The sequence below is a fragment of the Panthera onca genome, chromosome A1 (genome assembly GCF_046562875.1).
Source record: "Panthera onca isolate mPanOnc1 chromosome A1, mPanOnc1 haplotype 2, whole genome shotgun sequence".
In the NCBI taxonomy this organism is placed as follows: domain Eukaryota; kingdom Metazoa; phylum Chordata; class Mammalia; order Carnivora; family Felidae; genus Panthera; species Panthera onca.
The window spans coordinates 83,003,228-83,018,099 of record NC_138339.1 but is presented as its reverse complement, the minus strand read 5'-3'; the positions used below and the strand labels follow the sequence as shown (position 1 = coordinate 83,018,099).

Genomic DNA, 14,872 nt, shown 5'->3' with positions numbered 1-14,872 from the left:
CAACTCCCTATGTAGGAGGCATCAGATACAGTGGTGCTGTTTATAAAGACTTTAAACCAACTTTTAATGAAAAAATATTATTTATGGATTCCTGTATGCATCCTCAGGTATATTACTGAGACATTACTTTAAACTGACCTTATTGACAGAGGGACTCCTAAATCAAAAGTATCAGAAATTTAACTTTCTAATCAGATCCACTATTATTCTTTTTCTCTCTCCTTTACAACCACTGCCATGGATAATGACATCTGGCCTTAATCTTTTAGTCATTGAATTAAAGCTTGTAAATTGGGACTGAATGCAAATGTAAAGATTAAGAAAGTTGCTTTCAGGAGCACCTGGGTGGCTCAGTGGGTTAAATGTCCGACTTTGGCTCAGGTCATGATCTCAGAGTTTGTGGGTTCCAGCCCTGCTTTGGGCTGTGTGTTGACAGCTCAGAGCCTGGAGCCTGCTTCAGATTCTGTGTCTCCCTCTCTCTGTCCCTCCCCAGCTCACGCTCTGTGTCTCGCTCTGTCTCCTGTTCTCTCTCAAAAATAAATAAACATTAAAAAAAATTTTTTTAAGAAAGTTGTTTTCAGAGATACTAAGCACTTGCCTGACTGCGATTGTTATTCCTACCCACAGGACATGCCAGAAGTACATTTCTAGAAGTCACTACGACAAGACCAGGAAAATCACGATTACCTACATTTTTCCATTTGGATTAATACAGATTAATTGGATTAACACAGTTTTACAGACTAATACAAACCAGTAAAGAATATTTGTTACCATAATACCAGTGAGTGCAATGTGTTTTAATAGGGTTTATAAATAAGAAATGCTTGCTAGTTCTAAGCTTGATGTGAAGAACTTTATCAATGTTATTTAAATTTTCCAAATCATGCCATCAGCTTGGTCTCACCACTGAAAATGAGGCTTTGAGAGATTCCATAATTTGCCCAAGATGGCCCACTTACAAGGCATTTGTATTTGTCTGTCTGATTCCAAAGCCTGAGTTCTTTGTCACTACAAAGAACTATGTAGTAAGGAAAGTAACAACTTTTAGTCGTTTCAGGCAGAAAGTCAAAATAGTATCTGCTAGAATCATGAACATATTTTAAAAGAATGGGGGACAGTGTGTGGAGTGGTATAAAAAAGGGCTGGCTTAGTGATCTGTAGACCATATGAACCATAATTTCTTTATCAATATCATGCAGTTCTATACTGAAGACGAATTTTAAGACAGGAGTACTCTATGTACATATTTAAATTCATCAGGGACCCTTAAAAATCTTAGCAATACCACAAATCACTTAGCTCTTGGTGACAAACCTATGAGAAGGCTGACATTTTCATACAGAAACAGCTGGGTGTGTTTATAGCTCGAGTGTGATATGCCCCAGCTGCCCTCTGGGATTCTTACATTACCAGATGAAAAATGTGTACCTTTTTGACAATCAGGTACACAGAAAGCAATAAAAAGCCTTTTATACCCATTAATTCCTTCTTAATTTAATCTCCATGCCCAATCCATTTACAAAACGCTCCAGGCTATCCACTAGATACCTGTTTGTGCACTGAAAAGAAATGAAACCAAATTCTCTTGGGTTTAACTCCCACCCTTTTTATCAGAAACCTTAAGATGGTGAGTAAACAAGTATAATGTTCCAGGGTATCAATGGGGTTCAAATTTTCATAAAACAAGGCACATCTAAATAATGCAGTTTTTGTTGGAATATTTACCTTTTTCTGTATTCATCAAAGTTCCCATTAAGTTAATAGAATAACCATTGTTGCCTATCTTAATGGTATTTTGTTGTTGTTTATTGGTAATTTTGTTATAGTGAACATACTTAATGAAATTCAGTGAAAGAAAAACATTGCTTTACCATTTGGTGCTCAGTTTCCTTGCCTTCACCAACTGGCTCTCAATCCAGTTGGGTTTCTGCTGCTCAATGATCTGTATGACCTTTTGAGTCATTTGATTAGGGTCACTTGTCTGCTTTCCCATGATACTTTCCAAACACAGGCAGATTAAACCAAGTTTCTCTTTACTCCATCTGTCAAGGGAGGCACCTGTTAAAAGTTCCACAGTGTTTCCATCCTCAAATATCTGACATATAATTACAATCAAGTTCCAGACAAGGAGGCTAGCTTTCTTCAATTCAACAAAGTTTTTTGACATTTTTCTCTCAGACAGAAAAAAGAAGTATTTAATTGGGGGAGGCAAACATGCAATCACCGTAGGTAACTCGCTGATTACAATAGATACTGCCTGAGCAGCAAGCCTCGTGAAGCCTGGGGAAGAAAAGAAAGAAAAGGTATGATTAATATTAGCATTTGCATTCCATCTCTCTGTTGTTTTCAGTGTTGCGTAGGGATGTCTAATTTTTGTGGAGAAAATTGTTGAGAAGAGCAAGTGCTTGACATATTCCGACAGAACTCTACTGGGATCCCCTCCAGTGCTGCCTAACATTCCTCAAGTCTCAGACTCATTTTTTCCTCTCTCACAAATGAAGATTCGAAAATTTTAAATTATTAGGTATATTTTTGTCTATTAAGACTGCAGGGTAAAGGGCTCCGATGTCCTCTTAATTAACAAATGCAAAAGCACTCCTGGTGGACCTCTTTGTGGCCTTTGATACTTTCTTAAACCATTCTCCTCTTCCCTTGAAATCCATAGCAGAATTATTCCAGGTCTTGTCAGGACTGACTCCTCTTCTTCCACTTCTTTTTATTATTTATTTTTTTTAATGTTTGCTTATTTATTTTTGAGAGAGAGAGCGAGAGGGCAAAGGGCAGAGAGGGAGACAGAGGATGAGAAGCAGGCTCCGCACTGTCAGTGCAGAGTCCCATGCACAGCTCAAACCCACAAACCATGAGATCATGACCTGAGCTGAAGTTCGACACTTAACTGACTGAGCCGCACCCAGGTGCGCCTCTTCTACTTCTTAGCACAAATGTCACCTCCTCAGAGAGCCTTCACTCACCACCCCCTCCAAGGCATCCCTTCATGCTCTTCCCATCCCAGCTCCCACTTCCTCTGTATCATTAGACGCCATTTTGTTGCCTTTATTATAGCACTTAACCATTGTCTAATAAATATCTCCCTAATTCTTCTTTATCTGTTACTATCCACTAGAATATAAGCTTCATGAAGGCACTTCTGTATCCTCAACCCTTAGTACCTCATATATCAGTTGTTCAATAAATATTTGGTGAATAAATGGGTCAACAAACTGGTTCATGGTTACCTTTATTACTCTTCTTTGTTTCTTCATGGCCCATTCTAGTTCTAATTTATACTAATACCTTTTAAATGTAGTTGTTTGCTAAGAAGTCTTTGCCTATTGACTGATGAGTCTACACACTCTCCCTTCTTTGCTCTGAAGGATGTACTGATCCTCCCTCTCTAGATCAGGGTGTCTCAACTTTGGCACTAATGACTTTGGGCTGTATAGTTTTTTGTTGTGATGACTGTCCTATGAATTATAAGATATTATAGCAGCGTCTCTGACCTATGTCCACTAGATGCCAAGTAACATTCTCCTCAGTTGTGAGAACTAAAAATGTCTCCAAGCATTGCCAAATGTCCCTACGGGGGCAAAACCTTTCCTTGTTGAGAGCCACTCTTCTGGATGATTCTAGAATCTTTAGTCTTGGTCTTTCTCCAGGGTAGCAGTCCTACTACTTCAGCTCCCTGTTTTCCTCCTGAACTAGCTTGGCCTTGCTGACTCTCCCTCCCCACCTCCCTCTGTCCCTTCTTTTCTTTTGTCTTTTAAAATCTTTTAAATAGTAACCACGTTGATAAATCCTCCTACCCTTCATCTGACATACAGCGTCACCTCACTGTAACCATGGCTACCGACCTATTAAAGCCCTTCCTTATAAATGGTAGTTGGACTACTGCACTATTCTCCTAACTCATCTCTCTGTTCCAGACTATCCCCAGCCTCTCTCCTGTGTTGTGAAGCCAGATTCACACACTGTAAAATTTGTTATCTAATTTCTCTGCCACAATTGTTTTAGCTGTTTTCCACTGATCAGTCTTCAGAGTGTTGCTGTCAAAACACTCCACAGTCCAGCCTCCGCCAGTTTCTGTAAACCTTATCTTTATTTTATCCTCATTGCTTTTAAACTTCTGAATATCTCATTACTCTCACATGGGTTGCCCTTTCTCTCCATGAGTCGTCCATCTTCTTCAACTCTTGGTTCAAAGTCCTCTCCTCCTATAAATTTATTTGAACATACCATCTATATAACCACTTCGGTAATTAGGTCCATAATGTGCCATGCTGTCATCTTTTTATATTATCATCTATTATTGTTTATGTTTTTTGTCTTGATGAGTTATCTTTACAACTAAACAAAAATCTCCTCAAGAGCATATAAAAGAACCTCATCGGTCCTTGGCTATCCTACAAAGCCAGACACAATCTTTTAATCCACTAAATACATGACTGAATTTGATAATTGGAACCAAGTGACAAGTCAAAAGAAGGTAGCTTTGCGTTCTTCCATGAAACATCCTTTCTGTTTTTACTAAACAAAAATAATAAAACAATGTGAAATAATTTTCAAGATACTTGTGACATTTAAAGAAGTCATTCTGCTCTAACAAAGTGCGAAGCTTTTGGAAAACATATGTCTAGTCTAGTGACTCCACAGAAACTCAGGACAACTTAAGAATCATGTTAAAAATGGACTGGAATAGTCTTTGTAAGTTTGTAAAATTGGGCCCAACATATATTTGAAAGATCTCGTAAGACTATTGTATTAAATAAAATACTAAATGTGAAAACACCTAGTTTAGTACTTGTAAAATATAGTTCTTTGATAAAATGCTATCCTTTTATCAAATGAATATGCTTAGATGAAGCTTAAAATATAGGTAAAGCAAATTAAGAAATTCGTCTGTGACCACTCTTCTCTGTGTTCTTAAAATATTTTAAATGTTTTGTTGTTCGTTATGTGTTTGTACCATGCACTCCCTATTCTACTCTGAAGTATTTGACTTAAAAGATTATATCTTATGTTCTGTTTATTCAAAAGAGGATTTAACTGCTGATACCAAGGAAACATTTGACAATCTAAATAGATATCAGGTAAATACTATCAATTCTCTTCACACCTGCACTTCTACTGATACTTTAGAGATTTTGAGGACTCCAAGTACTCAGATTCTCACTACTTCATTAAAACTTACAGCAAATTCCAATCAGAACCTTTAGGTTGATGTCAGATTATTCAATTCATTCTACTAATCACAGAAACTCTGAGTCTGTGGTGATATTAACAACACACCAGGGAGGGATCTTTTAAGAATGCCAAACACTCATTTTTCTGTCCTTATTTAAATGTTTTGACTTCTATCTAAGCCATATATATATATTACATTTTGGAAGGGCCATCCCAATTTCAGAGCTGATAAGGTATGAAAAAAAATGTATGCCTTAGAATGAATGCAATGTGATATGAATATTTACATATTTATCATTTTTTTCCTCCTACACATGTACTAGTGGCTGTAATAACATATTATGTGGATTATAAAACACGCTGAAAGGAAATTTACAATGAATGAAGTAAAGACAAAATAACATCTTAAAGTTATTTAAAAAATTTTACTTATTAATGGTATAAAATGTCAATAACAATTTACTGAGTGAGGATAATGTGATTTAATATGCTTTGTAATTTTTAAAATCTGGGTTTAACACTTGAATACAATGATTGAAAGGGCAGGTTTTACATTCAGTTTGTGTCAGCACTTGGTTTTAATAGCTGTCATAGGTGAAAAAGTTACTACATGAACATACATTGATCCACATGGGAACAAGTATATCGATAACTGTGCTTATGAAATCATGGCACTTGTTGTTCAATCTGAAGCATCAAATAGGCCAAGGCTGTTGTTGAAATTTGTCTAGTAAATATTCATTATCCATGATGTCATTCAGTTGTTCTAGCAAACAAAATGAAAAATAAATTTTTTATTTTTAAGAAAAATATTCAGGAATCATTGAAACCTTTATTTAGAATATTATAAATTATGTTAGAAAATATTATTTCTAAGGGACACCTAGGTGGCTCAGTCAGTTAAGTAGCCAACTCTTGATTTTTGGTCATGATCTCACAGTTCATGAGTTCGAGCCCGGCATTGGGCTCTGCATTGGCAGTGCAAAGCCTGGTTGTGATTCTCTCTCTCAATCTCTCTCTTTCTCTCTCCTCTTCCCTCTCTCCTTTTTCTCTCTCTCCTCCCTCTCCCTCTCTCTCTGACCATCCCCTGCTCATACTCTCTCTCTCAGAATAAACATTAAAAAAAATTATTTCTAAGTTCTTAAGTATGTAGATAGGATATTTTTATTGGTGATACTGGTTTTTCTAAAATGAATATTTCTGGATTTTATAAAATAAACTATCTTAAGAACTTCTTTATAGGATTTTGTGTATTTCTGCGTTTGGTTTCTTTCTCCACAACCTGCATGCGAACGGTGCCATGAATACATTTTTCTTGCAATGTTATCTCTGTTTCCTCTCCAGCACCCATTCGGTTAAAATAATTACTCCAACAGTTTTCCCATAAAGCATTTTTTTTTATTTAAAAAGTAACTTACTGGGGCACCTTGCTGGCTCAATGTGACTCTTAATCTTGACATTGTAAGTTTGAGCCCCCTGTTGTGTATAGAGATTACTTAAGAATAAAATCTTAAAAATATAAATTAAAATAAAATAAATAAAAAGTAATTTACTGCTATGAAAATTTTTCTGGTATATCTTTCATTTATTTGTTGTCAAAGAAACAAAACAACTAGTTCTTTGTGTATTTGAACTTTGAAACATAACAAATACCTAAGCTGAGCTGTACCAGAAATATCTGAACTTTGATTCAACTCTTTAAATCTCCTACATTGTATAATTTATTTTAATGTTTATTTCTTTAAATCTTCACTATTTTCTATGTAACAGTATTTGCTGACAAAGAAATAAAGAAATGCATTTTAATTTGTCACTACAGTGTTTTCTATGTTGTCATTTTCGCTGTTTCAGGAAGGACAAATGTTCCCTTACACTAGTAACTATTTGTCTTTTAATAAGTTAGAGTCCTCAAAAAAAAAAAAAAAAAAAAAAGACTCTAAACATTTATCATTATTTAGACACCTTCTGTAAAGTACTGAATTAAATATCATTTGACTTAAAACGTTCTTGAAAACAATTACAGAGGTTTGTCTTCATGTTTTGGATGCTGAGTTTTGAAACATTTTGCTAGCCATGATGATTTCCAACCATCTTTAGCTTGTATCTCAAGGCATAATACCTACTTAAGAGGAATTCTTGTTTAACAATAATATATGGGAAGTCATATTTCAAGTGGTTTTCCTATTTATTTCCTTTTGTAAATCCTCTTTTGACCAAATCTTATCAGATCATCATCATTTTGCCTTATAATACGGCTGAGTAAGAGTGCATGTTAGGAACAGAAATAAACGTGAACTTTTTCACTTTGTTATTGTTTGCTCTTCCTTGCATCAATATTAGTGTTAAACTGCAGTAGATCTGTTGATTTATAGGAATATGTCAAAGCCACTTGTGTGTTTTGTGGGGATTAATTTTGTTAAAAGTAGATTCTGAAATACAAAGGACAAACTTAATTCAGTACTGCACCTTGAAAGCTGAAGAAGTGCTTTAGCACTGTCCATCACCTCCCCACCAACACCAAACTCAGCACATGACTGTCTCACTCACAGACCAAGGGACAGTTACAGTTACAATCTCCATACGAAATTTTAGTAGAGTTTCATTTCTTTCTTTCTTGTTATACACCAAAGAATTGTCTTGTACATTCTCTGAGGTGTTTGCACCCATTTGGAACCAATTTTACTAGTCTTCAAGCACTGAGATGCTTGATATGTAGTAGTAGCTCACTTAGTAAATATTTATTGGATGAATAAGTGACTTAATGTCTGGCCTGTAAATAAAATCTGTCTTGTATACTGTAGGGATAATAAAGGTTGAGCACTATCAGTCTAAAAGAGGGCAGAGATGGAGAATCATGCTATTTTCCTATTGTCATATCCACCTGGAATGCACAAAATGGTTTATAAAGTCACTTTCTTCCACCATTTTCTTTTATGTGATTTGGAATGTTCTACTTCTACTCTTCTACTCTTAGTAGTAGTAGTGATAGTTTTGTTTTTTTTTTTAATTTTTTTTTTTTTAACATTTATTTATTTTTGAGGCAGAGAGAGACAGAGCATGAACGGGGGAGGGTCAGAGAGAGAGGGAGACAGAATCTGAAACAGGCTCCAGGCTTTGAGCCATCAGCCCAGAGCCCGACGCGGGGCTCGAACTCACGGACCGCGAGATCGTGACCTGAGCCGAAGTCGGACGCCCAACCGACTGAGCCACCCAGGCGCCCCTAGTTTTTTTTTTTTTAATTTAACTTTTTATTTTTTAAAATCTACATCCAAATTAGTTAGCATATAGTGCAACAATGATTTCAGGAATAGATTCCTTAGTGCCCCTTACCCATTTAGCCCACCCCCCCCCCACACCTCCTCCAGTAACCCTCAGTTTGTTCTCCATATTTATGAGTCTCTTATGTTTTATCCCCCTCCCTGTGTATATTATTTTTGTTTCCCTTCCCTTATGTTCATCTGTTTTGTCTCTTAAAGTCCTCATATGAGTGAACTCATATGATTTTTATCTTTCTCTGACTGACTAATTTCACTTAGCATAATACCCTCCAGTTCCATCCACGTAGTTGCAAATGGCAAGATTTCATTCTTTTTGATCACCGAGTAATATTCCATTGTGTGTGTGTATATATATATATATATATATATATATATATATATATATATACCACATTTTCTTTATCCATTCATCCATCAGTGGACATGTGGGCTCTTTCCATACTTTGGCTATTGTTGGTAGTGCTGCTATAAACATGGGGGTGCATGTGTCCCTTCGAAACAGCACACCTGTATCCCGTGGATAAATGCCTAGTAGTGCAATTGCTGGGTCCTAGGGTAGTTCTATTTTTAGTTTTTTGAGGAACCTCCATACTGTTTTCCAGAGTGGCTGCACCAGCTTGCATTGCCACCAAGAATGCAAAAGAGATCCTCTTTCTCCGCATCCTCGCCAATATCTGTTGTTGCCTGAGTTGTTAATGTTAGCCATTCTGACAGGTGTAAGGTGGAGTCTTAGTGATAGTTTTATGGAGAATATTATTTAGTAAGGAAAATCACAAAAACTGGTATCTACAAGTAAGCATTTTTTCTCGGAACCAGTGGTTCTTTGAAATGTTATGGAAGAGTTCCAGAACACCTGTAGAAGGCAAAACTGTTCATGAATACAATGACCTGAAAGCCACGAACAAAATAGTGCTACTCATACAACATGATATATTAACTACAGATTATGCCTCCTGAATTGCTCAAAATCTATGAAATATCCAAAAGCTAGAATGAAGGAGAAATGGCAACCACTCAGACAAGGAAGAACTGAAGTAATGAAAAGCTGACATTTTCCAATTTCAATTAAATGGCTTTACTAGATTCAAAGGCAGTTTAATAGGGCTTGGACAGAATTAAAGCATTACTATGAAAGGTCACAGATAGATAATTGATTTGAGTTTGCAATATAAGGTCGCTGGATAAGAACCACATTAGTTAGGATCTCCATAGAGAAGAATGAAAGAAGGCTAGTCTCTTCAATTGACTTAGTAGGTTCAGTTGGAGTATTTTACCATTGAAACTTTCCTCAAGTTAATGAAAAAATATTCTTTTATAGATTAATATAAAGGGAAAAATTTTATTAAAAAATTTTTTAGTGTTTATTTATTTTTGACAGAGAGAGAGAGACAGAGCATGAGGGGGTGGGGAGAGAGGGGGAGACCCAGAATCTGAAGCAGGCTCCAGGCTCTGAGCTGTCAGCACAGAGCCCGAACGGGGGCTCAAACTCACAGACTGCGATACCTTAACCTGAGCTGAAGCCAGATGCTCAATTGACTGAGCCATGCAGGCGCCCACAAAAGTTTTATTTTAAAAATCCTAAGAAGATTCATTCATATGTCTATATAATATACATAATAAAACATTACATGTTTTGTAATGCAGAAACACATAGGTACAAAGAAACCATTTAAGAAGACAGCACTTAATTAATAAAATAAATCATAATGTAACTCATGTTCTAAAATACACTTAATAGATGCACTGCCCCTAATAGGAACAATGCACGGAATTCAGAACCATAGGTATTGGGGGAAATTACTCTGTCAAAAAACTATGTAGGTACTCAATGGAGTGCTATTTTTGACCTAAAGGCTACACAAGTAGGTCTGTTAACAAGAAAAAAGAAAGTAATAATTAGTGGTGGCAGAGGGAAAAACTTCAAGGAAAGAACATTAAACATCAGAGCAATATTCTTGAGAGTATGAATTTTAGATTACTCAACAGATTTGAGGTAAGTTAGTCACAATCATCGACTAATGTGTGAATACTAACATGAACACAACATATCACAGAAAATTCTGAGCTGATAGTTAAATAAAGAAGATGACCATTTGAGTCATTTCCCTTTCTAGTTTCCTTGGTCATAAGGCTCATAGTAAAAAAAAAGAAAAAAAAAAATTTACAGGTCCCAAATACATAGAAATGGCGGGAAAAGGACTAACATAGTTTACAAATCTTATAATTTTAGAATTTTACTTGATTTCATATCTTACAAAATTGCTTCTTCAAGGATGGGTTCTTACAAAAAAAAATAATAATAAGGTACCTTTGCTTGATTCTTTCCTCTTAGTTTCTTTTGGAGTATAATTCCATTCCTTTGGAATGCTCTCACGCAAACGTTCAGGAACACTGTGCTTGTTTAGGTTGGGCCCACAGTTTCTCCCAGACTTCATCACAAATACTATCTGCTGTACAATGTCCTTGATAGCATCAGTCAGTGCCAGTCTCAAGCATCGGATGACCTCTGGCTCGGACTCCATGCATGTTGAGACTTTAAAATCAGACAGCATATTATAGTTAGCAGAATCTGGCAATATTTTGTGCCTTATTTAATTGGGAATTCAGTTTCTCATTAGCTAGTTTAAAGCCATAGAAAAGAAGAGCTGTTTTTAACCTTGAAATCACATAATTAATAAACAGTCCATAAAAATTAAAAAAAAAAATTCTTCTTAGTAATAAAGAAAATGGTAATTAAAATAACAGGGAATAACAGTATTTGCTTGTGGTCTGCAACTCTAACGGTGGAAATTGAAGTTGTATGATTTTCTTAGATGATAACTTGGCAATAATACCAAATCTTTAACATTTTGCTTACCTGTTAACTCATTTATTCCTTCTCTGGACCTTATCCTAAGAAATTAATTATAATCATGTAAAGGATATAAAGGAAAATCGAAAATAATCTTAATGTCCAATAATCATCAGTTATTTAAGTAGCTAAGATATATCCATCAACACAATAAAGCCATATATTGTTTAGTAAAAAATAAAAATAAAGACATGTTAGGAAAACTATGACATGTTATTTTTATTACAAACACACTATACCACACACACACACACACACACACACACACACACACAAGAATTACAAGATGCATTCTCCAGGTTAATGGTGATTATCAATGCCTGATGGGATTTCAGGTATTTTCCTCCTCCTTCCCTCTTTCTTCTTTTACTTTTCCTTCTTTTCTATCCTCCCATCCTCCCTTCTTTTCTTCTTTCTGCCATCCTACCTTCTTTCTGATAATATAGATTACCAACCGTTAATATGTATTACTTGTGTGATAAATGCAATAAAATTTTATTACTTTTTTAATATGACAGGAAAGTCTTGGGATAACCACTTGAATCAACACAGAAAAGTACCCATATGTTTTTTCCCCTCAAAATTTGAGGTGGTATTTCTGTTTTTTCTTAATTTATTTAAATAATCTCTACATCCAACAAGGGGCTCTAACTCATGACCCTGACCTGAGGTCAAAAGTTGCATGGTCTTCTGACTGAGTCAGTCAGGCACTCTAAGGTAATATTTCCCAAGTGACTCAATCCATTATTAAAACCAGCATGCTGGGGCACCTGGGTGGCCCAGTCAGTTAAGGGTCCAACTTTGGCTCTGGTCATGATCTCCTAGTTCATGAGTTTGAGCCCCACGTTGGCTCTGTGCTCACAGCTCAGAGCCGGGAGCCTGCTTCAGATTCTATGTCTCCCTCTCTCTCTCTCTGCCCTTCCCCACTCACGCTCTGTCTCTGTCTCTCAAAAAATAAATAAATAAATAAATTTTTTTAATGTTTAAAATAAAATCAAGGTATTACAAATGATAGAGAAAATAACAGCCCTATCTCAAAGAATTATTTTAAAATTATATGAATTAATTTGTGTTAAGCAACTAGCACATAGTAGGCACTATGTGCACCATGTAAACCTATGTTATTATTATTATTACCTAAGAGGAATTTTCTGTAAAGTTTGCAATATTATAGTATAGGGTGCCCAGTGTTTTTTGATGCAGCGTTCTGCAACAAGTTGAGCATGGGATAGTATAGGGAGGATCAAGCAATATCCACAGATGCCTACAGTAGGGATAAGATACAGATGTAGCAAGAAGAGAAGGAAATATAGGAAGAGAGAATAGAGAAGAAAAAAATAGTAAGTGACAAGCCCTTCTGGTTTCTGGCTCTGCATATAAAGAGCTTAGAAGTTGCCTCTCTGTCCTATCAACAAGTAAATAGCTGAACAGATGGAAAAATCAACAAGTCTTCTTGGATCTGTAGAGAGGTGGGGACATAAGGCAAACCACCGCCTCCAAGACTGGAGTGATGGACAGCAAATACAGGGAGTCACAGTTTACTGGAGTGGAGACTCATAAGCAGAACCTACCATGGGAACCAGTGCCAAAGTAGGAAGTCTGAACTGTAATTGATGAATTGCTGGAGGCTCAGTGTGGACAAGTCTGAGAGTTAAAATTCAATGGGGACCCTGTTATGTGGAGGCTGCCACACTTTTGTGAGTTTTATCTCTGTGAGTTCAACTAGGTGCCCATAGTAAATGTCAGAGAAAAATCCCCAAGAGCTTCCAGCAAGGGAAAAGGAAAAGGAACATTTTGAGATAAGTCAGAGCACTCTGTTCTTCTTCAGGGTTGCCCTCAGGAGAAACTACTAAAATAGAGCCTAACCCACTGGGGTATTATCAGAGTCTAACTGACCTAGAAGAAGGGAAATACCCAATTCCAGCCCACTCTAGCTATACTCTCCTACATAGAATGGGAGAAAAAAACAGAAACACTTATGAAGTACATCATCCAGAGGCACAGGTCCACTAAAAGACCTAATCATAGCACCACAGAATGCTTCCCATGCCTCCCCCACTTTTCCACCACATCACTAAAACCCTCTTTACAGCAGTTTCTTTTACCCAATACATCATGTCCAGCTTCCAAGAAAAATTACAAGACATACTAAAAGGCAAAGAACACAATTTTGAAATGAGAAAACATCAGAAACAGACATGGAAATCAGAATTACCAGACCAGGAATTAAAATAACTTTGATTACTTTGCTAAGGGCTCTAATATATAAAGTAGACAGCATGCAAGAGCAAATGGGCTATGTAAATAGAGAAATGGAAATCTTGAGAAAGAACCAAAAAGAAATACTAGACATCAAAAATACTGTAACAAAAATGAAGAATGCCTTTCCTGGGCTTATTAGTAGACTGGACATAGCTGAGAAAAGAATTCTGAGCTTGAGGATATCTCAATAGGAACCTCTAAAACTCAAAAGCAAAGAGATCAACGTCTGAAAAAAAAAAAAAAAAAGAAGAAGAACAGAATATCCAAGGACTGTGGGACAACTACAAAAGATGTAATATGTGTAATGGGAATACCAAAAGGAGAAGAAAAAGAAAGGATCAGAAGAAATATTTAAGACAATAATGACCGAGAAGTTCCCCTCAAATTACTATCAAACACAAACCACAGATCCAGAAAGCTCAGAGAACACCAAGCAGAATAAATACTTAAAACTATACCTACACATATCATTTTCAAACTACAAAAAAAATAAAGGCAAAGAAGTCCTGAAAAAAGCCAGAGGGAAAAAAAAATTACCTTACCTACAGAGGAACAAAGGGACGAATTAACATCCAGCTTTTCAGAAACCATGCAAACAAGAAGACAGTGGTGTGAAATATGTAGGAGTATCAAGGGGAAAAATAAAAAACAAACAAAAAAACCCAAACGACCTAGAATTCTATGCCCTGCAGAATTATCCTTCACAACTGAAGGAGAAATAAAGACTTTCTCAGACAAACAAATATTGAAGACATTGGTTGCCAGTAGACCTGTCTTACAAGAAATGTTAAATGAAACTCTTTAGAGTAAAAGGAAATAATACAAGAGTGAAAACTCAGATTTACATAAAGTAAAAAAAAAAAAAAGACATTAAAGAAGGAATAAGTGTTGGTAATATAAAAAAATTTTATTTTTCTTATTCATAATTGATCTAACAGATAAGTTTGTTCAAAATAATAATACCAACAAGTACTCACTTATGTATATATATCTTATACATAACTGTACAAAAGTGGAGTCCCTTGTGACCACTGTAAGGTCTCAGGTTCCAGAAAATACTTAAGACCCAGAGGATATTTAACACTTATGGAGAAACAATTTATACAAAGACCAAGGATATTGTACCAATCTGAAATTCTGATCCTTTAAAACACCCCACACAATTCAGGCTGTATTAATTTGTGTAACACTTGTTTCAAGAGACTTGTCTGACCTGGTGGAGAAGGGTTTGCTCAATGTGTATATGAAGAGAAGACTAATGAGGAGTGAGTAGCAGTTTCACTTTCTCATGGCAGCA

The 14,872-nt window shown here is 36.0% G+C and overlaps 1 protein-coding gene across 4 annotated transcripts in view; it reads right to left on the bottom strand.

Annotated features, from left to right (window-relative positions):
• Positions 1-14,872, bottom strand: part of KIAA0825 (KIAA0825 ortholog) — a 386,168-nt gene that overhangs the window by 203,822 nt on the left and 167,474 nt on the right. For all 4 annotated transcript variants that reach the window (XM_060637682.3, XM_060637680.3, XM_060637684.3 and 1 more), the window contains 2 exons: positions 10,771-10,995; positions 1,875-2,283 (listed from right to left, as the gene is read on the bottom strand). In XM_060637682.3, the coding sequence (XP_060493665.2) occupies positions 1,875-2,283; positions 10,771-10,995 (634 nt within the window). The remainder of the gene's footprint in view (positions 1-1,874; positions 2,284-10,770; positions 10,996-14,872) is intronic.